This window comes from Aythya ferina (genome assembly GCF_964211825.1).
Source record: "Aythya ferina genome assembly, chromosome: 7".
NCBI lineage: Eukaryota > Metazoa > Chordata > Aves > Anseriformes > Anatidae > Aythya > Aythya ferina.
In genome coordinates, this window is record NC_140302.1 from 15,281,380 (window position 1) to 15,306,030 (window position 24,651).

At 39.3% G+C, this 24,651-nt stretch overlaps 1 protein-coding gene across 4 annotated transcripts in view; it reads right to left on the reverse strand.

Annotated features, from left to right (window-relative positions):
* LOC311439621 (uncharacterized protein) overlaps positions 1-24,651 on the reverse strand; it is a 196,740-nt gene that overhangs the window by 28,956 nt on the left and 143,133 nt on the right. Inside the window, exons 2-5 of one of the 4 annotated variants that reach the window (XR_014694857.1) lie at positions 18,714-18,825; positions 2,936-3,328; positions 2,437-2,489; positions 1,227-1,312 (exon numbers count right to left, since the gene is read on the reverse strand). Coding sequence is in view for 1 of the 4 variants with exons in the window: in XM_084525540.1 (XP_084381666.1) it covers positions 16,527-16,542; positions 16,880-16,948; positions 18,714-18,825 (197 nt within the window). In the remaining 3 variants the exon portion in view is untranslated. Of the gene's footprint in view, positions 1-1,226; positions 1,313-2,436; positions 2,490-2,935; positions 3,329-16,168; positions 16,543-16,879; positions 16,983-17,775; positions 17,984-18,713; positions 18,826-24,651 lie in introns of those variants that run through there. The other 3 variants (XR_014694858.1, XR_014694859.1, XM_084525540.1) reach the window with 3 other exon arrangements.

Consider the following 24,651-nt stretch of genomic DNA (forward strand, 5'->3'; position numbering starts at 1 on the left):
TTATTCAGCCCAAAAGACCAATTCATTCTTGCAAACATATTGCTCCTTTAAAATGTAGCAAGGTTTAAATCATCCAAGCTTATTGTTTTAACTTCCAGCATTTCATTATTCTACTTAATGGTTTGCACATTGTTTTACACAAGGAAAATATAATTTTATTGTGTGATGTCAAAAAAAATAAAATAAAATCCATGTCCCATTTGCTTCTAAAGAAGATGAGAAGTGATGGGACAGGAGACCTAAACTACAGGGATGTTTTGCCTATAGACAGGAAAAGGCCAACGTTCCTCAGCATATGTTTAATCGGGAAGACATGCAATCAAAATATTAGCAACATACACACATCTGAATTAGTCCACCCCTCAAGACTGGATTGGCAGAAATATAAAGAAACTAGGCTGCCCCACTCTTTCTCCCATCGGAGAAACTGGAATGCTTGACAGCTTTAACTGAGCCAAGAGAAGGCCCATATTTAGATCCTATGGCTTCTGCACTGGAGCAGGGTTTGTGGCTGGGGATCAGGGCTTTAAGAGACATCCAGGGGTAAAGTACTAAAAGAAACAGTGCCAGGTGGTCCCTGAAAATTTAGCAGAACTGAAGCTAGAGCTTGCAGTCTCCTTCTTCCTCCAAGAAGCTGCTGTTGGCAAAGCCTGGGCATCAAGGAGTATTTTATTTCATGTCTAGGACTGAAGTACCAATGGCTAGTGAGATGGAAACAACAATGACAGCAGAGTATTCTGATGGATTGTCCCTACAAAGTGCAGATATTTGCCTTTAGCATAAAGAACTCTACTAGGAATTTAAAAACATATTTTAAATTGTTCTTTTGGTTGAAATGCAAAAACTGCTTTTTCACAAGAAATATTTTTAGCTAATACCTCCAACAAAGCATATCTAACGTAAAAGAAGCACTGTATCTGCAAAACTGTTTGAGGATGGGTACTTCCCAAGTGCCCTCAATTGCTCCTGCTCTACTTGCCTTGACCTGTTGCGTCACGTTATGCGATATCAAACTGCCATCATATTCCATTTTAGAAGTGATTACACTTCATTGGTGGGCAAAGTTGCTGCTTGCTGAGTGTTTGTGAGGTTTGATTAATTAGTGCTTATGAAGTGCTTTGAAATGCTTGCATGAATGATGTTACAGAAACACTGAATATTGCCGCTGCTATGCAGGCAGGTACATGATTAAAGATTTGATGTTGGAAGGTGTGGCTGGGCCTTACCTTCTCTTTGGGAAAATGTTCTGGTTTCCTTCGCTTTCCCTCTGGCAAGCTAGTTCAGTTTTCCAACCAAACCAAAACACTTCAGTCTTTCTAGGGTAGGGAAAAATAATAATAATAAAAAAAAGATTAGATGAAGGGTATTTCTCAGAACTTGTTGCTTGTCTAGGATATTGCACCTCTAGGTGGTCTGATAAACTTCAAGGGCACCTTGTTGATTAAGCTCATTCTCAGACTAACTCTATTTTCTTCAAGTCTTTTTTTTTTTTTTTTTTTTTTTTAATCAACTACAGTTCTTTTAATTGCTTTCTCCTCTGGGTATTTTACATAGACACCTCATTGCCTGTTAAACCACCTTTCTAAAGCATCCTTATCTCTGATATCCTCTCTTTGGCTGGAGAGACCCACCTGTCTCCCCCAATCTCTCCTGTCCAGAGGGAGCTGTTATACACTATCCCTTTCCATCACTTCTGACTGCGAACCTGACAGCTTCCATCTGCTCTGGGAATTACAGCTCCCCACAGGAGATTCACTCTTGGCCAGAGTAAGAAGTTGCAGGACTGGGCCCACAGCTGGCCTTGAAAAGCCAAAGCTGAAGATAATTATTGCACAGACTTACCCATTTAAAGATTTCTTCAGCTTACTCAGTGCTGCCACACTGGTCTGTAGCCATTACCACACTGTTGTGGCCCTTCAAGAGCATGATGCTTCATAAGGCAAGTGACAGGATTTCTCTGCTCATGCTCAGTGCCCAGTGCCATTTGAGAGACCTTAAGGTATCCAAGACATATGTACAGGAATAGCAGGTATGACGCAGGACCTAAAGCAGATTGACACTCCACCGAGGTGGCAAAAGGATGCCAGACAGGCTATGTTGTAATAGCTAAAACAACACTGGATGCCAACGATGAAGCAACCAAGTTCTTTCCATACTGCTTAACTTCCCTGATTTTGGTCATTATTGAGGGCCCTTGAGAGGATCGGTTGTACTGATCTTCTGTGCTCATCACAGACTTCACATCCTTTTTGTGTTGGGCACGTTAGTCTAACAGACTATGATCACTTGCTGCTATCTTTGATTCTAGTCACAGCGTAGTCTCTCAGGTTTCACTATTCCTGCTTGTTTTACTCCTCTCACGTCCTGTACCCAATGACTTTTTTTGGTGCTCTTATCTTTCATAGTAACTTCAGAGTAAATTTCATATACACCTGCCTGCATACAGTAGCTTCTGGGTTTTAGGTTCTTTGTGTTTGGTTTCCCAATAGCTGTAAAGAAAAAAAAAAAAATCATTTTTGCTCCAAGCTTCAGAAGACATACTTTCTTAGACTCTGAATATATGTCACTATCTAAACCATGGAAATATTTAGCATTTATAAGGTTCACACCAAACAGGACAACCCCTCTTCTTATCTCTCTAACATTGCCACCTTTTGTTTGGTTGCCTTTAAGACAGATATCATCTTCCTATTCTGTTTTGTATTTAAAGGGACATAAATCTTATTACGCAGAAGTTTTTAAATGTACTGAAGTATTCAGAATCCTAAATGAGAGGTACTAGGACCCTCTCACTTGGTCCCAGTGAGTATCATATCTCGAAACCTGTGCCTTCCATTTTCTGATCACCATTCTTGTCTGTGCATCTGCCAGAAACTGGGTTAGTAATCTACGGTGGCCATAAAGTTTCTTTCATTAGAAACAAGTCTATTCTGACCTTTTCCAGGGCTGGGCTGGGATTTCATGAGGCGTTTCTTGTCAATCACTATATTCTTTACACAGCTTTCACTGTTCCATGTATGCTTTCAACTGGGTATTCATGCCTGGCCTGTAGATACATTTCCTGGCTCATCTCAGGCATGTCTCTATCCCCAGGTGTGAAATATGTATCCATTGCATGATCTCAGCACTTAAATCTCCTGGGATTACCGTTCAGTTCCATTTAAAACAAGATCCATGCAGTTCTTCATTCACTTCCTAGTGGGGCTGGAGTTGGGCACAAGGTCCTGTGGCACTTACTCCTTGCTCTCTTGCGGGCTATTGGTTGCAAATCACTTTACTGCCCGTCAGACACCCTGCTGTTCTTTTGGACTGCTTTGAGCAGCTCCATCTGAAAGAGCAAAGACAGTATTTTTTTGCCTCCCTCTGCATATTTGCACCAGAGTTGTTTTTATCCCCCTTTCTCAAGCACCTCCACATCAGTGTTTTAGATGCTCTGCAGGCATGTTGTACTTCAGAGACCTGTGTTCCACTTTCAATCTTATTCTTTAAGGGCCTGTATTTCCTAAACTTTGAGCATTCTCACAAGATAACATTTACAGTAGCATTTCCTTAAAGGACTGTGCCAGGTTCATGCATTACATTAAAAAGTACTGAACATCCTACACTTGTTTTGGCGGGGGCATTTCCACCCTGTTCTCAGTAGCCAAGAAATGACCAACATAACATATCCATAGTTCACTTAAAGTTTGTCTCCATTCAGCCTAATGTTTTGTCTCTAGCACCCACCCAGAAGAGTCATCACAGTTAAGTATCATAACATTTAATTGCCTGTTATTTGACACCTCTTTCCCACAATCAAGATGTCTTCAGCTACAACACTGGTGGCTAGAGGCCCAGTATTCAGGTAACATTAAACATCCTGATTTCAGAACTGACACTGATAGGCATTTGTGCTCATCAATACCTGCTAGAAGGTGTGGCACTAGTTGTCAGGCAGCTGAATAGCACTTCCTCTTCAGCAAGCCACAGTAATTGAATCCCTGATTTCCTGCTCAAGTCTTTAACCAACTATTCCATCATGACAGGATACATCTACAGAAAATAATCCATGTAAAAAAGACATATGGGAGTGGACAGAATGAAGGTGTATACCCAGCCCAAGCCAGGTGATTACTCCTACTCTGCCAATTAAAATCACATAGCCATTTTGCCAGTTTAACAGTAAGTATCTATTTTGCATTCAGCTCTTTGTTTCTGAGCAGATGTGTTCATTCTTACTTTTTAAACTATGTCACCTTTCCTTCAACGTGGGCTTAGGTTAATAAACTGTACATCAAGCACTGCTTAAAAGCTGGCTTTGCAGGATGATAACTGATGAGGGAATTGCTTTTAATTACTGTACAAGTGAGTAGATAAAAATCACAGCCCTAATAATCAGTTCCAGAAACTGACAGCAGCAAAGTCTCACATTTCAAATGTGGATTATTTTTTCTTTCAGCGTTCAGCTACAGAAGGCAAATGTTAGTGGTTGGATCATCTTCTGTAAGCAAGCCAAAGTTATGTGTAACATTTTTGGATGCTAATAGGACACAGTTCTGGCAGAACAGAAATAAGGGTAACGTTAAAGATTAGTGCAAGCTTGGAAAGGAAGAGAAGTGCATTTTCTCAATCCAGATTTTCAGAAGAACAATCACCTCACCTACATCTGCTGCTAGAACTTTTAAAGTCCAAGGACAGCAAAAACAAACAACTTACTTACACAGCTATCAAGTCAGAGAGAGCATGAGGCTTCCCAGATTGCCTTCAAAACCAGCAGCATTTGGCCCATTACCATCTACACCAGGCTAATGTATTTTTAATAGTTCACCTCCTAAAGAGATACTGCAGGCCATGAGATGCAAATTAGCCAGCCAGAATTGACTGAGTTTGTGCTATGAGAAATTTCAGGGGAGGATGAAATAAATGAATGTAGGATTACCAACTGAGTTTGGTGCTCTGGTGAGAGGAGAAAAATGTGCTCACGAAGCCCAGTAAAACTTTCTTTTTCTGGTTTATTAGGTGTTTGCAAAAAAGTCTCAGTTGCAAAGTACGACATGTTCTTTTTCTGAAGACTCATCTACAGCACAGAGGCTCTGATAAATCAGCTGCTTTCTTTCTTAGCCAACTATGCAGTGTATGGGAAGCTGAGGCTTATATTATGACTTTGTTAAAACATTAGATGTTGCATGAAAGCTGCCATGTGAACTCCATTTTGAATGTATTTCAATGCAGGTTTTTACAATAGGAAAATAAACACTTAGCAGCTCAGGAAACCAGAATCTAAAATACTGTAGACATGGATTTGTTTATTTGTTGCTTTCCTGCTATAGATCAGCCTGTCAGGAGACCTCCTTCATGTAAATATTTAAAATCTACAACAAAACAATTCTGATAGAAAAAAAAAAATTAAACTCTGAAAAGAAGAGAAGAAAAGGAGGATGCAGACTTATTTATCAAAAAGCCAACACAGATGTGTCTCTCTTTGAATCTATCAAGTGTATTCTTTGATGAAAAGGGGAAATATTCTGATTGTAAAGGTGTTATATATAGTGAATGACACTTAGCTCCTTGAAACCACATGTTCTATAGATTCAAAGTTATCCTATTCCTTTTTTTTTTTTTTTTTTTTTTTTTAATGGAGCAATAATTTTAGCTCTCAAAAGTCCACATGAAAAACTGAAAATCCAGGATTTGAGAACCAGAGAAGTTCAGAATAGTAGTCATCTGGAAGTCTCCTCTTTTCATGTTGGTAAAGTATAATGTTACTTCACGCCATTTGGCTGCAAATGTAAATTACACCTTTTTTCAGTTGTTAGGACAGGATAGAAAACCACATAATTCTAATGAGTCATAAATGTTTCACCATTTTTTTTCTTCATTTAATTCATATGGTGCCAACACCTGTGAAAACAATCAGCATCATAGCTGTGTGCTCTACTTAAATTTGCTTTAGGGTATGCTTGAGTAAAAGCTTTTATATCTAATTTCTCTACATTATTAACAACATGATGCCCTGAATCATTCTATAATTTAAGTATGCTCATTTCATTCTCAGCTATTTTATTAGGACTAGAAAAGATGCTCAAAGACTCTGACAGTCTTAAAACAGACACAGACACACACACACATACTCATGCTTGATTCTTACTGTAACAAAATATCTATAACAAGATCTTCACATTATTTTTTATGTGCTTTGGCACTTTTGCACCTTGAATTACGAATCTAAACTGTTAGTACAAGAGCCATACTACAAAGCTTTCTCCCAAAAGACTTTGCAACCATTGCTCTAAGGTGAGTTAATTTCATGAGAGCAACATCTGCACTGAACTGAATTTTAAGCTATTGCCAAAGGAAAACACATCTTGTTTTCCAATGGGAACGGAGCAGTGGTTGGAAGCCCAGTTCTGGAGTCACTAGATGGTGCCAGAGAGGGATACACATTGGTAACACCTCAGTTTTGCTTTAGTTGGAACTAGGCGATGGGGTGGCGATGTTAATTTGTAGTAGAAGCACACCAGCTAAAGGTAGGGCTTTCATGAATACCAGGGAATGAGATTTACAGATACATGCCAGTGTCCAAAGAATCAACGTAGTGACTGGAGGGGACAAAAAAAGAGCCTCAATCCTATTGACTTTCAGCGGACATCGGCTCTGACCATCTGGAGAATTCTTGCTAACTCCCCCTGGCATTTATGTAGCCTTAAATGACTACAAACTGAGCAATTTGCAAAGGGCTTTTACCTACAGTTCTATAATAAACATAAGGTAAGGAGGTACAGAACTCTCCCCTACATTTCAACTAGATTGTGGCTCCAACTTCCTCTATAAAATTCCCCATCTAAAACCATACAACATAAGAAGAACATATGAGTGAGCATAGTGCTTTAAGCTGGAAGGTGCAGAGACCAGGGTCTGTCCCAAAGAGATATTTTCCCAAAACTTGTCCAGAAAGTACATTCCAGTGTTAAATAGCTTATTACACATAGCCATCCAGGGCCAATTTGTGATCAGGAAGCAGGCCAAAGCTCAGCTGATAAATGCTTCAGCAAACTGTTTGCAGTTGTGATTCACTGCAGTAACTTCCACTGTAATCCAGAGGTGGAAACATACCCGGAGCAGCCTAAATGAACCAACTCAAATACTGAGAGCAGTACAGCCTTCAAAAGGATCTTGGGTGAGGACTCGCTGTCACAGCTTAACAATTTACGTCAACCAAGCTAGCTAGTTTAAAGCTTGTGAATAGCAGGCTTCTCTCTACACTGTAGCTTGGTCCTGCCTGCACAAATGCGGACAACATGAGGGATGAGCTCCCTACTATGTCTAAAGAACTTCAATGCTGACTTAGTAGTGACTAAAAATAAGTGGTCTGATAGCCATTTTAAATGTAGTCATTCCAGTAATCTGTACATTTTTACATGGAGTGTCACATTAAATAAAAAAAGAAAAGTCACAGTCAGTTACTTGTTGTGTAAGAACTTGTGATTTAACACCAATGCCCCTTATGGGAGCTTATGCAGAAGGTATCAACCAGCACTAGGTGATAAGATGAACTTGCCTTTTTCCTTGCTTCCCCTCAGGCTTTTTCTTAAGAGGTCTTCCACACACAGACTTAGGGGAGGGGAGTGGAGAGGAAGCATGGAAACCAATCCTACTCACAGAGCATCTCAGTTTTTAGACATACAAATGGATATATTTATTTACAGCAGTATGCTCCAGATGGAACACACAGCGATGCAACTAGGTTGTACAGAATTTCATCCAATCCTATCTCTACATATTCCAATGCCTTCCATATACAGGGACCAAAAAAATCCTATATCTTCCAATTTTACCTCTTTCTGATTTTATTCCCCTTAGTCTACCAGATTTCACTTTGAGAGCCCAAAAGAAAACCCATATAATTCAGACAGAAATGATCTTGACCTTTATAGGAAAGAGGCTGTCCTTGCAGAATTCCTTCTAAAAGACTTGCATAGCAGGACTGTGCTTGCTTTACATTGTTTAATTCTCAGTTGTTTATTCAGTTGAAGGTCTGTTTGATTTGAATTGCTGCTATGATGATTAAAAATACGTTTGTTTTTTTTTTAAATCACTAAAATAATTCTCTACATTCTTGAAGACAATCAGATTTCCTGACCAATACAGTACCCATAAGAAGGTAGCATTTTCCATGGTGTCATACATTAACTGTTAACTTCAAAATGGAACAAGAAGGGAACATTTACACTTGCTATAACTTCATTTAATTAAATGAATTAATTAAAATGCAAAAACTCTCTGAAGTTAGGGGGTGATGAAGCGAAGAACGGAAGAGAATGATCTCTACATTTCTGAATGCAATTTCTGTTATTGAAATACTCACATAAAAATTCAGTTTTTACTTATGGGGAAAATCATTTTCCTGACTGTAAACTGCAAATCTGTCTTAGTTTCAATTCTTCCACTGTGAAGGCAGCTTCTGTACTAAGAACTTTAGGAAGACAGTCTTGAAACATTATTAATGAGAACTTACTGTACACTTCATATTTGATGTAGGTGCACTCTGCCTCCTAATGGAAGTCGCATGTGTTTTTTTCCCCAAGTATGCACTAGTAAGTAATGACCCATCATCAAGCACTGACTGATGACAATTGATCATATGGCCATCTACAGCAGCAAAAAAATTAGAGTAATCTCTCAAGAGAATAATCAGAGAACAATTTTCCAGGGTCACTACTAGCAAAGAAGCTTGCTGAAGAAGAAAACAGACTCAAGCTTCACCCTGAATTTTCTTTTCTCTCCTGGATTTCATTTAATACACAAGGTTTAGATTTGTTTCTAAAAAGTTTTATAAGGCAGACTGAAATGTTAAGGGGATTAAGGAATGGGAGACAGAGTCTTTCACCTCCAAACCTTCAGTTCAAATCCGGCTTGGGTTAGTAATGAACAAGAAGTATTTACCATTGCTGTTCAGCGTCTATGCAAAATGGATTGGTGGTTCTGGCTCACATCCCAGCAATAAATGTGCATGCCACAACTGGCAACTCCGTTGCCATTCTCAGCAGACAGAGCCAAGAATTAAATGAAGCATGGGAAGCAGAGTTACCTCTCCTCCACTACAGGCCAGGGTGGAGGCACATTGGCAGAAGGCGCCTTCTCTGCTGCTGCATGAGCAGGGCTGTGCCATGGATGAGCACAAAGACATCAGTATTACAGACTATCAAACTAGCACCTTTCTTAGGAAGTTTAAAAAAAATAGTAATAAAAAAAAAAAATCAGATGCTGTTTAGTGTCGGGTTGAATGGTGACCTAGAATGGGTCACATTCTTCCTTATGCTAAAGTGTAGATTAACCTGCCATTGTAAAGAAAGTGAAACGATGTAAATGCAATATATTCTCAACTACATAAGGCTTCTTTGTCCTGCCAGGGGCATGGCTATAGGGCAGAAAAAGTCAGGGCCTTTTTCTTCCCAGCAATCACATGACAAATCATTTCTCAGGCAAGGAGACTTTGACTCATTGACACCACAAGCCACTAGACCAGGAAGTTTGTTTTTCCTTTTACCATAAACTTAGAGTAATTCTACTGAAATAAATGGAGTCAACCGCCCACACAGAGAAGCATGAAAGGGAGCAGAACATGCCCCATTCTTTATATGGCTGATACTGGAATGAAAAAGTGACTGGTACTGTTAACACCAGCATTATAATATGCCACTGCATGGCTGTTCTGAGGTCATCAGCACTATCAACAGGAAGGGCACCAAACATCCTTGCACGTCTAGAGCAAGCAAGGAATGCAACCTAGGTCTTTAGCCTTGAAGTGGTTTTATCATTGAACAATGCTGAATAAAAAATACATGAAATTTATTCTAAAAATAGCAAGATAGGTCAAGAGAATAATGATTTCAATCTATACAGCTAGGTGAATTTATGGTGATGCTCTTTTATATTTCATAGGGTATTCACTGTGGACCTGAAATTTCCATGGGTTTCAACACTTTATTTATCCATATTTTATTACCACTGTAAACATAATTATCGCAGCATCTTCATACTGAAAATGATAGATAGATTTTGTTACTGGCTTGTCAAGATGCTCGTGTTCACTGTATTCAGCCATCACACCAACCCAGAGACTGATGACTGTGCTAGCCTATTAATAAAAGTCTATTACAGTACATTGATGCTACTCCTCTCAAACAATATTAATGCAAGCCCGGCGGCAAGAGGCATATTTTTAACTTGCAACAACACAATGAGGTCTATTTCATTACAATGATTAACCCTTCTACAATTTATTCAGACTGTCCATTCTTTGCCATAAAGAACAATCACAAAGTCTTTTCACTTGCTATTTTTCATTCTTGTAAAAAGGTGTTGATCATCTGGCCCAAGTTTTCAAAAGTAATTGGTGATTTTCAGTACCTACACTTGAGGCTGATTAAACTGCAGTAGTGTAAAGTGCAGATGATTTTATGAAATGCTGAGTAGCTACCTCGTGAAAACAAAAATATCACAGATTAACAACTCAGAAACAGAAAGATCTCAAACCAGTCATTGATTGTGAAAATCTTGTCTGTTAAAGCTTAATTGTCAGCAGGCAATGCATGAAAGATATTTCTCCAAATAACAGAAGGTAGCAAAGTAAAAATAAATAAATAAATAAATAAATACCTTTAACATGCCCAGACTTCTAAAAGCGACATGCTGGTGGCAGTGCAATCTTTCAGTATATGCTCTTCTAGGACAAGCTTTTTCCTTCTGTCACTGGAGTTTTAGCCTGATTCAAAGATGTTCAAACTAATATGTGATGGTCCTGCTAAAGGAGCTAAATTATTAACAGTTGAGATACACTTGATATGGGAGGAAAACAAGCAAACAAAACTAGCCTGCAAGTGAGATACAAAACAAATGGATAAAAGGCTTTGATCTTCTAGTGCCAACCATCTTATTTTTTAAGCCCTTGAATAAGCAAATAATAACAAAAATTGCACATAGTGATTTAATTAATCATACTTTTTAAAAGACCACCCCAGAAAATGACAAATCTTCTGACTCTGTCCACCAAACATGTACAAAGCATGTAACTTTAAGCATGGAAGTGATACCTTTTAGTTTTCTTTGACAAAGACACTAACTTTAGCAATTAAGCAAGAGCCTAATTGTTTCACTGTGTCAACATCCTTATAGAAACCTACAACGTAACATAAAAATCAGTTCCTTCATATGAAAAATAACTCATATTTTCCAGGAAATCTAGGTTCAGCAATCACAACGTGAATTACTGTGCTTAAATTCTCAGCTTGCATAAATCACCGGTACTCTGCTGACTTTAACTGTGCCTACAAGCCATTGAAGATACGGCCTCGGAACCCCAAACATTGCTGTTAGTCCTAACAGCTCTCAAAGACTGACGACTTGGAGTTGAATCAGAAAGGTCATGCTGGATTTAGTGGTAATGGTTTAAGAGGTTACCTCTCCCATCTGTCTGCAGCAGTCCCTCTCCAGAAGCTGAAACAGAGCCATTAGAAAGCAACGTGGTCCAGCCCTCATCTATACAGCTCACAGCCAGTATTTTTAACTGCCAATGGCCTGCAAACTATGACAGCTGATAAACTGGCATTTGCTTGCATATGCTGCCTCTGCTAGTGGGGTGAAAGCCCCTGGTAAAGTGGCAGGGTAGGTGCTTATGGTAGCAACCCCTTCTCCCACCCCAACAATAATCCATCACACTTGTTTGCCAAAGCTCTAATCTGGTCAAAGGGGAACTATACTCTGAAAGAAGCAACTCCATTTGACTTCTTTTTGGGGAATGGAGAGAGAAGATTTTGTACGTTTCATGAGGCAGTGAGTGGGAAAGAAATAGTGTATATACAGTACCCCTTGTAATTTTAATTCACATTGCCCCTTCTCAGTGAATAAATCTTGTTAAACTTATCCTCTCGAAGACCATCTGGATGAAAACCATTCAGGAAACATCACCATTGGTACAAGAACTTAAATCTCACCATAAATCTGAGCATGTCAAAGCCAAGCATGCATGCCTTAAAGAAACTCTGCAGCTGTGACTTGCTCGGTTACAGACATCTATGTGCAAATGGTGCCTCCCAAGAAACACATTGCTACGTTTCAGTAACTCTTAAAAACAAATGAAAGCAAACTCAAGGATTTTCTCATTTTCAGATAGCTTTGACCTTTTTTATGTAAAGGAAATGAAATCCTTTAATAAAATCCACATAAAATTTACTAGCTTGTTAGAACAGGACTGTCTCAAATGATCTCCACCCTTGTCCTTATCTTTCTCTGATTACTTCTCCCTCTCTTCCAAAGTACATGTGCTAATGTGGCAAGCTATGCTCACAATCGGAAATCATGATTACTTTGCTCTGTAATCTGATTGCCTGTATAGTTAGACACCTGCCTTCCTGGCAAATTTCTTTATGGTAACAGGGTATGAGCAGGTTGGCCTTTTAAATGCCAGATACAGTCAAAACAGCTTTGATCTAAGCTCAATGAGAACACTACTCTTATCCAACAGCAGATACTCTCCCCTTTCTCCACCCCTAAACCGAGTATAATTGTTTTTATTGAAAAGGATTACATATTTAATTCACCAATTTCAAAAAATGGCAAAGCATAATCTAAAACTTGCAAGTCAATCCATTCAGCAAGTGAAAAGTAAAAGTAAAAATAAAAAAGGAACTAGGAACTAATGCAGGCTCAATATTTTGACCAAAAAAAAAATTACAAGGGATAAACGCAGATTTGGTGAAACTAAAGGTACTATAAATTTGCTTTATTTTCACTTACTCATTTCCCTAGAGAAAACAAAATCTAAAATCTTTGAAAAAGGACTGAAATGATGTTTGGTATTTTTAAAAAGAGATTTCTAAAGAAATCAAAAGGAGCTAGTTTGGAAATATTTTTGGAGTGAAAAAAAAAAAAAATCAAGTAAATCACAAGAACGGCATTTCATTTTCATCTAAAGATTTTTGACTGAAATAAATTTGGTCAGTTTTCAGGATTCTGAAAAAAAATCACCTCAGATCAACTCAAAATTACAGTAATATATACATATTTAGTTTTAGAACTGCCAGACAACTTAACCAGCTACTTTTGCATAACAAAAGTAATTTATGAGCCTAGGAATTGATTTATTGATGTGCTACCAAAATTATAAGAAACAAGTTTCAATGCCTCAAGCAATGACATATTTGAGATATATCAACGTACCGCAGCTGATGAACTTTCTCCAATAGCTGTGAAGGTTTCCTGATGTTTCAGCTAAGGTCACTGGACCTCATTCTTGAATTAAGTACAGGTGATCCTGGATTATTTTTGCAAATTTCAATTCTGTAAAGCTGAAAATCACCACAGCAAAGTGTTTTAGCTGCCCTCACAACAGCAGACATGACAGTGGTTTGCTAATGCAGGTTCTTGCTTGATCATCTATAGAAAAGATCAATTACCCTCAGCAGTAATAGGTGCTATCCAGAACTGCAAAGACTGCCTTGGTATCTCACTGTGATTGCAAAGTAATCCATTCATTCCCTACAAGGGCAGAGATACTTGCTAAGAACTATCAGCCTCCCACTAGAGAAACAATCTTGTCTGGATCACAGAAAATGGGCTACAGCATATGATTGTCTAAAAACTGTAGAATGAACTAGTCATATCCCCTGTGAAGGCAACAGTTGCTAGCTCAGCATGAAAGACGATCAGCAATGTTTTGTTGTCATGCAAGGTGTATTGTTTCTTCTTTTTAAAGCTATATCCCATGCTGGGCGCTAATTCCTCCCACATGACTTTCTACACCAAACTGGGGAGCTAAGGAAGGGGGTACTGTTTTAAGTCTGTCTACACAGTCAACAGATGGAGACACGTGGGCTGAACTGCCCTCTGGAGGTGCACATCACTTTCCCAACATCGACAGAGGACCATCGGGTGATCAGATACTTACATTCCTCAGTTATATGCTTGAACTCAGACTGCTTCAATCCAAGAGCAACTGTGCTTCTCCTGCCCTAAACTGGTTTGTACCGTAGCTACATGCTACAAAACAAATGGCATATACTAATAGTTTTGGCAGAAGTGGTAACAGCTAGTATAAAGTTGGTACTTTGGTCTAAACCTGAGATATTATTGCAGACATCCTGGTGGTTTGGTATGTCTTTTAACTTCATTCCTTCAAGTATGCAGTGCTACAAAACTGGACAGATTGTGTGAGATTACTTGCACTTTTCAGCGAAGCTTCAACCAGAGTTAACCTAGAAGCAAGATAGCAAATTTGCCAAGCCAATTTGTTCCTATACAGTAAATCAGTTGTTCCTATGGTAATATATATATATATATATATATATTTTTTTTTTTTCAGTGCATGGTACAAGGAAAGGAGGTCTCAAGCTGAATTCGCAGGTGAAGTTCAGACAAGTTCAGAACTATTCAAGCCCCTCTCAATATTCACCCATGCTTGACTCAAGTCCAAACGTTTAATTGTCAGCTCTAAACAAAAACTACCAGTGAAAAAGCAGAGGAGGGGACTCTGAACTCCCCTTTCCAGCACTTAGGACTGGAGCACTTTTTTTTTTTTTATAATCTGTCATTTGTACTTTTTCATACTAAAGGTGACAGTCTAATTCACATATGACCAACACCCATAAATCATGTTGGGGGGGAGGAAATATTCATAAATCCATATCAAACAGCACCCAAATTATGACAAATGACATGGCAGTCATAAAATTGCACAAGCACAACTCACCAAGTCATTAATTTCATGGCCGTGGAAAATAAACAGACACATTTTTTTCGCAGCCCTAATAAATTTTAAAAAACTCAAAGAATGGTCCATCTGCTTCGAATAATTTTTAATTTCCTATTCTGTCTCGTTCCCATTAGCTATTCCACTGAGATATTTGCTAAATTCTTTCATTTGCCTCCTCCCATCTGTATTCAATTACTCTATTCCCAAATAGAGTTAGTTTTTCTTTCTCCTAAGCACAGTACAAAATATCCCCACCTGTACCTTAAAGCAAATGTTATGTGTGTTTTATTATCTGTTAGACTCTATGAGTCATTCTAACTCGATTGCCTGTGCTGAAAGACTTGGAGGGCAATCTGATTTTGATGTTTTCTGGCTTTGGTGAAAAACACCTGCCTGATTCTCATAGCTAATCTATTAACTTGGTAAATGCCTCAACAGATGTTCTAGAATCAGCTAGGGATCAGGGTCTGTCCTCGTGACAGCGTCCGCTTGTAAGCTTGAAATATTTAAATGTTCAGAGATCAGAGGCCAATGATGTGTTTTGGGTACAAGCTTTCACTAAATCATATTTTTTCAGTCAGTCCCTGGAGTGCAATCCACATACAATAAGTGGCTGGAGCATTCTGACTGAGCAGGCCAACAATACAGGCCTCCTTGAACTTTGAAGGGACATGAATTTCAAGGCAGGATTGGCTTCTTTTATTGAAAAATGGAACAAATTTTTGACCGCACTGCAGTCATTCCCTTTTAAGCTACACATTTTTTTCCAGTTCCTTTCCTTTCTTCCTAATGAAACCCATTAAGAAAGTATAAACCTTGGCTTTGAGACCTGCCTTTCCAAGGATAACTTAATGTCTCTGAGGAACCTGTTCTAAGCCGTCATCCTCTGTTTGGGTCAACACTGCTCTGCATGATTCACTCACTGTGTGCCTGATTCTCCACCTTGTTACATTGATTTTAAGCCAGGGTTGCTCCACTGACTCTAAGCCGTTCCACTCTGTAACAGCCCCCCAGGCTCCATAGACTGGCTGGGATGACTGGAGCAGACCAATCCCTTGAGAAGGCTTTATTCCTCCCATAGGAAGGGTGGGATAGACACATGACATCAGAGTCAAGCCCACGTGAATTCCCATTTTGCAGGTCAAAGCAGTTTTCTATCCAGCTAGTACCACCAGAGAAAAGCAATGAGAAAAAGGCTCAGTACAAGGCCACTGCTGCCCCCTCTGCTTTCAGAAATGGTCCCTTCTCAGTCAAAGCTGGACCTGAGAGCTGAAAGCATTTATTAGTTTTGTAAGCTTTTGTACCATCTCGATTCTTGTAAGAAATGCTCAAGCTTTTTACAAAATGCCTTAGAATATTTAATTTGAAATGGCTGCAACTTTCACTGCAAAAGTTTTCTCAATGAGATCATGTGAAATGCAGAACAATTAGATACCAGGTTTCTTTCTTTGACCTTCATTCACCACTTGATACTGGTCACTTCACTTACCCTTTGTTTACCTCCACTTCTTCATTTGCTAAATGGTCTTTATTAATGCAAACTTATTTCAGTGTTTTAAAGCTTAATTAGTTAATGTTTGTAAAGTGTTTTGAGATCAATACAGTATTATTACTAATGTATTCAAAATCTCATCTCTGATGCTATTTGCTCTTGGATGCTTGACAAGAAGGCTTTCACTGCTCCACGTCTTCAACAATCCTCAGAAGCAGCTCTGCTGTTAGAGCTCTCATATGAGTGATCAGCAGATGGAGTTGGAGGAGTGAGAAGGGAAATGACTGATTCATATGGTTATTGCTATTACACATTCTGCTTTCTAAAAGACAAAATAGAAAACATGGTGTGTGGGGGGGTTGTAACAATTACTTAAGCATTTAAAGGAAGACACTGAAAGCACAAACTGCCTATGTGGGGTATCTGAAATTATTGCTATTCTCAAAAGCATCTCTGGAGGTACAGCCATCTTGTTAGACTTCAAGTCTGACAGGCATTGGAGAAAGGGTCTAAATGTAAGAAGAAGGCTTCTTAGAGAGGAAAGGATCACTTGAAACTGAGTTCTCATCTGAGGGGCTAGGGCAAGAACCTTCATTAATAAGGAAAAGGAGATTTTTTTCTGTCTGTAAACAGGTGTGGAAGAAGTTACTATAGCTCACCTAGGAGGAATGTTTTTTTCCTTCATTTTACAGGCTGTATCTCTGCTGAAATGCATATCTACTCCTCTTCTGTCTCAGAGAGATTCAAAAACAGAACCAGTTACTGGAAAGATGCAATAACAAAGTTTGGTTTTAAAGCATAATCTCTGCAAAATCCTTTTTATAAATTAGGCAAATGCATATACTAACTCATCACTTCCTATTTTGATATTTTCAAACTGGTATATGAAATATATATATATATATATATATATATATATATATATATATATATATATATATAAAATTTATTGAAATACTGCTGACTCAAGTGAGGACTTGACCTGAAGAACTATCCATGGAGAGTGCTTGCAAGAGAGAATCTCTGGATCAGGAGAGCTAACAAAACCAATTAACCAATTTTAAGCTACATGCCCATATTCACATAGAAAATCTGACACCAAAGACAGAAGTGATACAATCAGTGCATGTTCCACAGGAACAGGACGTAGCAAATATCAACTTTTTTTTTTTTTTTTTTTTTTTTTTTTTAATTAGCCTGTGCAACCTGAGGTGATCTCTGGACTCTATAAACATTTGCATGCCTACAGCCCTCTTCTGCAAAGACTAGGTTTCAGTTGAGGCCTCTCTCTTATACAGAGTATTTTAAGATCTCCTTGCCTGTATTCTGCATGTTTCTTCTTTAGCAAACACTTGGAAAAAAGCTATCTTCCACAGCAAGTCAAGGAATAGAACACATTTTTCATATCAGATACAGCTCCATTGACACAAGCTGTGTTTGATTTGTAGATCCTTTGGTACAAAAAGGAATACACAATTTATACGCTAGTAATAATTAAATGAGATGTTATTATAGATGTCCACAGCAGAGGGTGCTAAGATTAAAGAGAACTGACCATAGAGTTAAGATCTGGGGCAATGGGAGCAGATTCACAGCAAGTAGTAGATGGAAGGTGGTTCATTAGCAGAGTAATGAAGGCATCAGTTGATTCTTCATTAATCCTATCTCCGTTGCTTTTTTCCTGAAATTCAGGTTTTTTGTAAGAAAGGAGGTACAACATCCACAGCAGAAAAGTGACCCTTGATTTCTTGCATCAGTGTTTTCTGAAATATTGGATTTAGTGCACATATAAATAATATAATAATAAAATAATAATAATATAAAAACAAAACGAACTAATAACCAGACTATCTATTTTCTCCTATACTCTGCCTTTTTTCCCCCAATAAGTCTTATAATCAGTCAGTCTCAAGAAGATACATTTATCTCAAGCCAAAAGCAGCCTTAGGTAAGCGAAGACCATTCAGAAATACTTCTGCCAGTGAAACTGGCTGTTACTTCAGTGAAAATGAGGTATCTGACTGATAGCTTAGATTCCATTGTGTTTCAGTGAAAGCACATCCTTGAATTTAGAGAAGTGTAATGACATTATTACATTAAGCTTGCTATTTGAAAACAAACTGCTCCCAAAATATTCTGCTACTGGAGACATGTTTGGCTTCGTCTCTTCAGAGATGACTGAACATGTCATTAAGTTCTCCCTCCCCATACTTTCCTACTCACCACTTTTCACAGACTTAAGTTTGATTGTGGGGCAGTGTAAAGCAAAAAGAAAGGAAGAGGCGGGACACCAATGGCTCAAATATATGTGCCTGAGGACCTGGAAAGCTTACAAATTTGAAAAGGGATTACCACAGCTAGTGATTGAAGCTGAACTCAGAGCAGGAGCAAGTGAAAATTTCTACCCTTTGATGTAACAGTGTCCTCAATCAGCAGTTCTCAATCTTCCCTGCATAAAAAAAAATCTTCTCAATTCTCTGTTTTTTCACTCACCTCCTCAGAAGACAGACATCTTTCCCACTGAGCCCAAGAACAGAGTTTGGGGTTCTCTCTGAGACATCTTCGAAGCTGTCATCTTTGTGATCAGCTCTTGGACCTGTAAGACCTGAACAGAAATCAAAGGTCAGAGGAGTGAGCACCTTGTAACTGGAGACAAACTTGTCTGTTTTGAAGATGGATCTAAAGAAGTTCATCTGCGACAGCAAACACGATGTCCACTCCAGGTACACATTGCTGTGTGAAATAACTAGATTGGTTTTTAACCTGTGTAACAGTGAAAGTCTAAGAACTGGGGCACCAAACTACCTTCCCTGTACTTGATGTGTGTTCCTCCTGGTCAGGGCTCCACCACGAAAAACCAGCAGAGCCAGAAAAACTTTTACAGATGCTATCCACATAGTTCCCATGCTGGGACTTTTCACCAACAGTAAGTCCAGTGTATCACACAAACAACAGAGGAAAGTAGTTTTATTAAAAATTAAGCAAAACAAAAAGCTTTTTGCAGGAATCAGAAATCCAGAGTGGCTTTCTGCTTACTAGAACTCCTGATTTACACAAGATAGAGCAGAAATAAGACCTGGGGAGAAAAGAGATGGTTCTATGCTTCTGGTTAAAAGCACAGGACACTCACACACACACACACAAAAAAAAAAAAAAAAAAAAAAGGTAGAAAGGAGAGTGCAACTCTGAAATACCTAGCCTTGGAGGAGAAAGCCCAGGAACACCGTGGCTGACAACTTGTTGAGAATTTAGGCTTAGATCATCAGAGCAACTCAGGAGGCTGCACACAGAAATCCATTTGTTTCAATGGAAGCTAGGAAACTTAATAGGCATAGGGCTTGTCAGTATTTTGGAAGATCTGGATTTCACCACTTTGGTATAATCTAACACCTTTGTGCCTGATGTCCTAGGTCCAAATTGTATGGCAAGATAAAAGTAATCTGGCTACTGAGGATAAGCCAAAAAGAGAAACACAGGAATGCTCAAGTAGAGCACACAGATAACAAGTCCTTGAGGCAGATTTCCTGATATGATTGGCATCATAACACTGGGATTCATTTAGCCACTATTCCATTGTGTCCTCTTTTTCCCCTCCAAATTATCACTCTTCAGTGAATACTCACACCTAGTAAAAGTGAAGACAAGTAGTAAATAAAATGTAATGAAACTTGTTTTACATCTCTTTTCATCCCCTCTACGCAGCTCCCTCAACCTTAAAATTGAGAGGAACAGAGACCAGGTTTTCTATGCGGACGATGAAAAGGATATGCATTGAACGTCAATTCTATAGGAAAGAAAAGAAGAGATTGAAAGAAAGAAACCCATAAAAGGAAATGCACCACATTCTTCTACCCTCTGTGCCAACAAATCCAATTAAACTTGCCAAGACACACGCACATGCCGTCAATCATTCCAGAGCCTATCCGCCCTATCAATATTTCAGCAGCATTTCACTCTCTCACTTTTCAGGACTATGCACACTCCACACAGCATGCACTCATTGTTCCCCATGCTCCTTCCTTGCCCCTTTTAATCAGTCACAACAAGCCACATCCACTTCTTTCCTGCACCTTATGCTACACCAGCCTAGTTGGTTAGCTGGCACAGCAAAGTTTCCTTCTGCTCCATTGATGGTTTCCACCCCTTAGTAAATAAATAAATAAATAAAACAACGAAATAAAGAAACAGGAAAATGCAGGATGCAAAATATGGTTATAAATGGACATGAGGACACTGACACAGAGGAACTGTGTCCACGCTTATAAAAGATATGTTTTGGGGGAAATACTGATTTCCTATTCTGGTGTCATCAAAAGCTGCCTCATTTTAAAGAGCACAAGGAAAATGGACTTAGGGCTTTAGGAAATATCCAGTAATCCAAAAATTCTCTGGAAACCTTACATACCTGATACAGGCATCCTCAAAGTCTGCCCGAGACACAGTACCGTTATCAAAATAACTTCAGTAATTTGGACTTCTGTTCCTACATAGGTTGCAGGGTTCTGGCTTCACAACAGAAGTAAATCTCCGTAATGGGAAAAGGGAGAAAAGGTGGCTTTTTCATTCTGCACAGGACTCAGGGTGCTTGCAGAGCCACCCCTGAGTCACAGACACACACAGTAATTCGTTTTCAAAGATAAGGCTTGCTTTGGAAGCACTGGAAAGATTACAGTCATATTTTGTGCCAGTATACCAGGTCTGTCAGGTTTCTCTTCAAATTCTCTCAATGTCACCAAGGGAAATGTATAGAAACCTAATCTGATGGAGGATTTAACTGTCTTTACTGGGATGCCTTTACTGACATTATAGGCAGTAACCTGAAGTGGCTCCAGAACACTGACAGGGGTTTCAAGCAGGTGGTAGCTATTCCAGCGGAGACTTTATTGATATGAATTTCACCCTCTTCCAGCATTCTCATGTCCTGAGCCACTCCAGTGCTGAGTGGGTTCCCAGCTTGAAGGTGAGCACCTACTCCATCCCTGTGATGTTTTTCCTTTTCTCCGAAAGGCCTTAAGAGCTCACATGGCAGCCTAATATCTATACAAGATGGCTGGAATGCACAAATAAAACTGCATAAAAACACACATGCTGATGACCACTGTGGATGCTGGCATGAACACCAGGCAAAAGAAACAAGTTGTGCAATTTATTCTAGCTCTGAATAGATATAAATAGGTTCTCGTATCAGACCATATTCTACCTCAAACCCAAACAGGAACTGCAAAAAAAAAAAAAAGCTTTTCCAAAGAAGACTTTTAACTTTATGAAATCACAGCCACCTGCTGAGCTCCAATTTATGAGTCCAGAAGTGTTCTTCAGCTTTCAAAGTCCCCCAGAGTTTCGTCAATAAGACCGGCCTCAATGTTTTGAAACAGAACATCTCTGGATGTGCTGTCCAGAAACTGTTTCTTCTTTGAACCTCTTAGTATTTTCCACTTTCTTACCTCTTTGAGGAACTTCTCTGCACAAGGCAGCAATCCAAACTTTAAGGCTGCAAAGCATAAGGAGGAGAAAAAGAGGAAAGAGGTATTTCTCTCCTGGGCAATAACCTGTCCTGGAAATAATAAGTATTTACTCCCATTTCTAACAAGGTTAGCTGCCAAACAAATACAACCGCTGCTTACTGCGAATATCCCAGCTAGGATGAACCAAAGCAAAAGGGAACCTCTACATTAGTCACAACCAAAATTGGCCACAGAGCACCTGTAAAATATTGACTGCAATATGATCTGCTTCCTAAATTTGGTGAGCAATGTATAATTTCCTCATAAATTGGGAAATCACTTTATGACTGAAAAGAAGTCACAATCGTGCAGGCACGCAGTCCAAGTGCCGGCTCACTTATCCCTGGTAACATGAACCCAGCTGATTTGGGGATTGCCTGGAGGCCTTCAGGGCATAAGCAAACACAGCATCAAGTGACTCCACCACAGCCTTTTTGCAGAAAGGTTTGACACAGAATAATGATGTGAGTCACCCTGTCGATGGGTTTATGTGCAATGTTTGTGGGCAAGTGCAAAAAAACTGCTGAAGAGCATTCAAAAGTGTAGCTGGCAAGGTGCTGACATGTGATTCTAATAAGGAAATTGCAGTTTTTCTCAGACATGTTTTTGGTAAGGGTTCATTTGATGGAATTTTTTCACAGCACTGCATCTTGTGCACTTCTCATCTTAGAAACCAATAGGCAAAGCCCCTAGGGTGTGATTAATTAAAATAGCTACCACATGTTTATCTCTGTTTATCTGGTGGTAGAAACCATGTGCATGCACGCAGAGCAATTCTGATTGTCATTTATAACCAAGGTCACTTGCTTTCTATTGCACTACCAATGCTAAGAGCTAAAGTCACAGCTCAAAGGAGTAAAGCTCCCTCTGTTTGTCCTGGAAAGGTGAGTGAGCACAGAAGCACTCAGCAGGACAGACCTGGCCTCACAGAAATCTTGCGTTCTGATATTTGCTACAGTGTCTGCTCATAGGTGCTTGGAGAGAGATAAGCAACAAAAAACGTGTGCTTACAACCAGCATCCTGAACAAGGAGCCAACTGAGCTTGCCCACAGGGAATTCAGAGAAGACTGTCTTCTGACTTCACATTCCTGTTTGTAATTTAGGAAGATATCTTCCCAGACCTTGAATTCAGTATCTTCCATTTAAAACTCACAGCCTTGAGTATGAAGCTTGGGCTTGGAATCCCATTTTTCAGAAATGAAGGAGGGCTGCAGTCTTTTCAAACACTTTCTAGAAAAAGTATGCACTCACTCCCTTTTAATCCAATAGTCCAGGCTTTAGGTCCCACTTCGAATTTGAGTTCTGAGAAAGCTTACTGGTGTTAGTCCAGTGAGAGGTCACATGAAGACTTAATCTGTGAGTCTGGGTGGGCTTAGATACAAGCAAGGCCTGGAACCAGTCGTCAATCTCAATGCCAAGCAGCTCTTTTGGTGCTTTTGACAACATTAGAGTCAGCATTCTCAGGGCCAGGTGGCAGCCAAATGTTTTATTGAGAATCTAAACAGTTCACTTAGACCACATAGTAGAATTGCCTTGTCCTTTCATTTCACAATCCCCAATGACCTTAAGAAGCTACCATTCTCTCCACGCCTCTATTACTTCCTTGTGCACTCATCTTGTAGCAAGTTTGCTTTGCTGCACCATAGGTATTTTGAAGCTTTGAGCTCAATTGACATCGCTACCAGGTACATGCTTAATGTACTTCTTGGTAAAAGGAGGGGAAGATCCATCCCCTCATGCAGATTTATTTATTCTTTTTTTTTTTTTTCCTGCTCCCTGGCACACCACTCACTACCTGAGCCACCATCCTCCCTCATACAGTTTATAGCAGTCAGAATATGAGCAACACTTGCATGTCCTATGGGGAAGCCACCAGCCACCCCTTACTGCTAATGGTCTTTGAACTAATGGAGCAGTGTATTCCTCCCCCAGTTATTAAATCATATAGGAACTGATTTCTGACACAATGTATGGACAAGCTGCAATTTATTGAATGAACCAATCTCTCTATCCCTTACATTTTCTGCCACTGTTGCAATTCAGGTGCAGTTAGCTGAGTGTTTCCTGATAAATCATGATGGCTGCTTTATCAGCTTTTGTTTTCTTAAGTCACTTACCCCTGAGCAAACTGTTCCAAATTTGTGGGCACCAATTGTGATGTGGGGAAAAAACTCAACGTTGAAACAAGCTCAACATTGGAGAAATGTGAAAACATGTTCCTTTCTGCTATAAGAGCCATCCCTGGAAATGCTGTGTTTCACTGCTGTCAGCCTTAGAACAGATAGCATGCTTTTAGAAATGAAGTGAAACAGCAAAATTGGATTAAAAGATTCCTGGTGCTAAAAGGTTTGGACACACTGAGTCCATTAGAAAAACAGAAGCTTGATAAGATTGCTTAGGTTAGTAGGATGAGGCTTCGCAGCCAGACTTTGAAGGCATTCTAGTACCAGGTGTTTGGATGATGGATTTTCATAAACTGGAGATTTATAGGATCTAGGATTCACATTTGCAGAAGATAGTAATTTCAGACTTCAACCTAACTCAGTATTTTTCCTGCAGGAGTATGTGAGGACATGGATCAGGATTGGAACAGGAGATTTTGAACAGGATTCAAAAAATGGCAGACAGATGCAGTCTGTGTCAGACCATTCCATTAGCTAGGTACTCAGATCAAATGGGTAATTTCAAAGCTGTCTCTGGCTGATTCCCTTTCTAGAGGTGAACTGATTTTTCCAAGAAGGCTTTCTGGAAAGAATTAATTTGAATTCATGTGTGTTGCTACTAGCACATGGAGATGAAAGACATCTAGATAAAAGACCTCTAAACGAGGGACATATGGCCAAGAGTCAAGAGGCTCCGATACCTAGGTATCAGTCTCTAGCACAATGCTCTTTGCCAGCTTCCCAATTTAATGCTTTGTTTTACT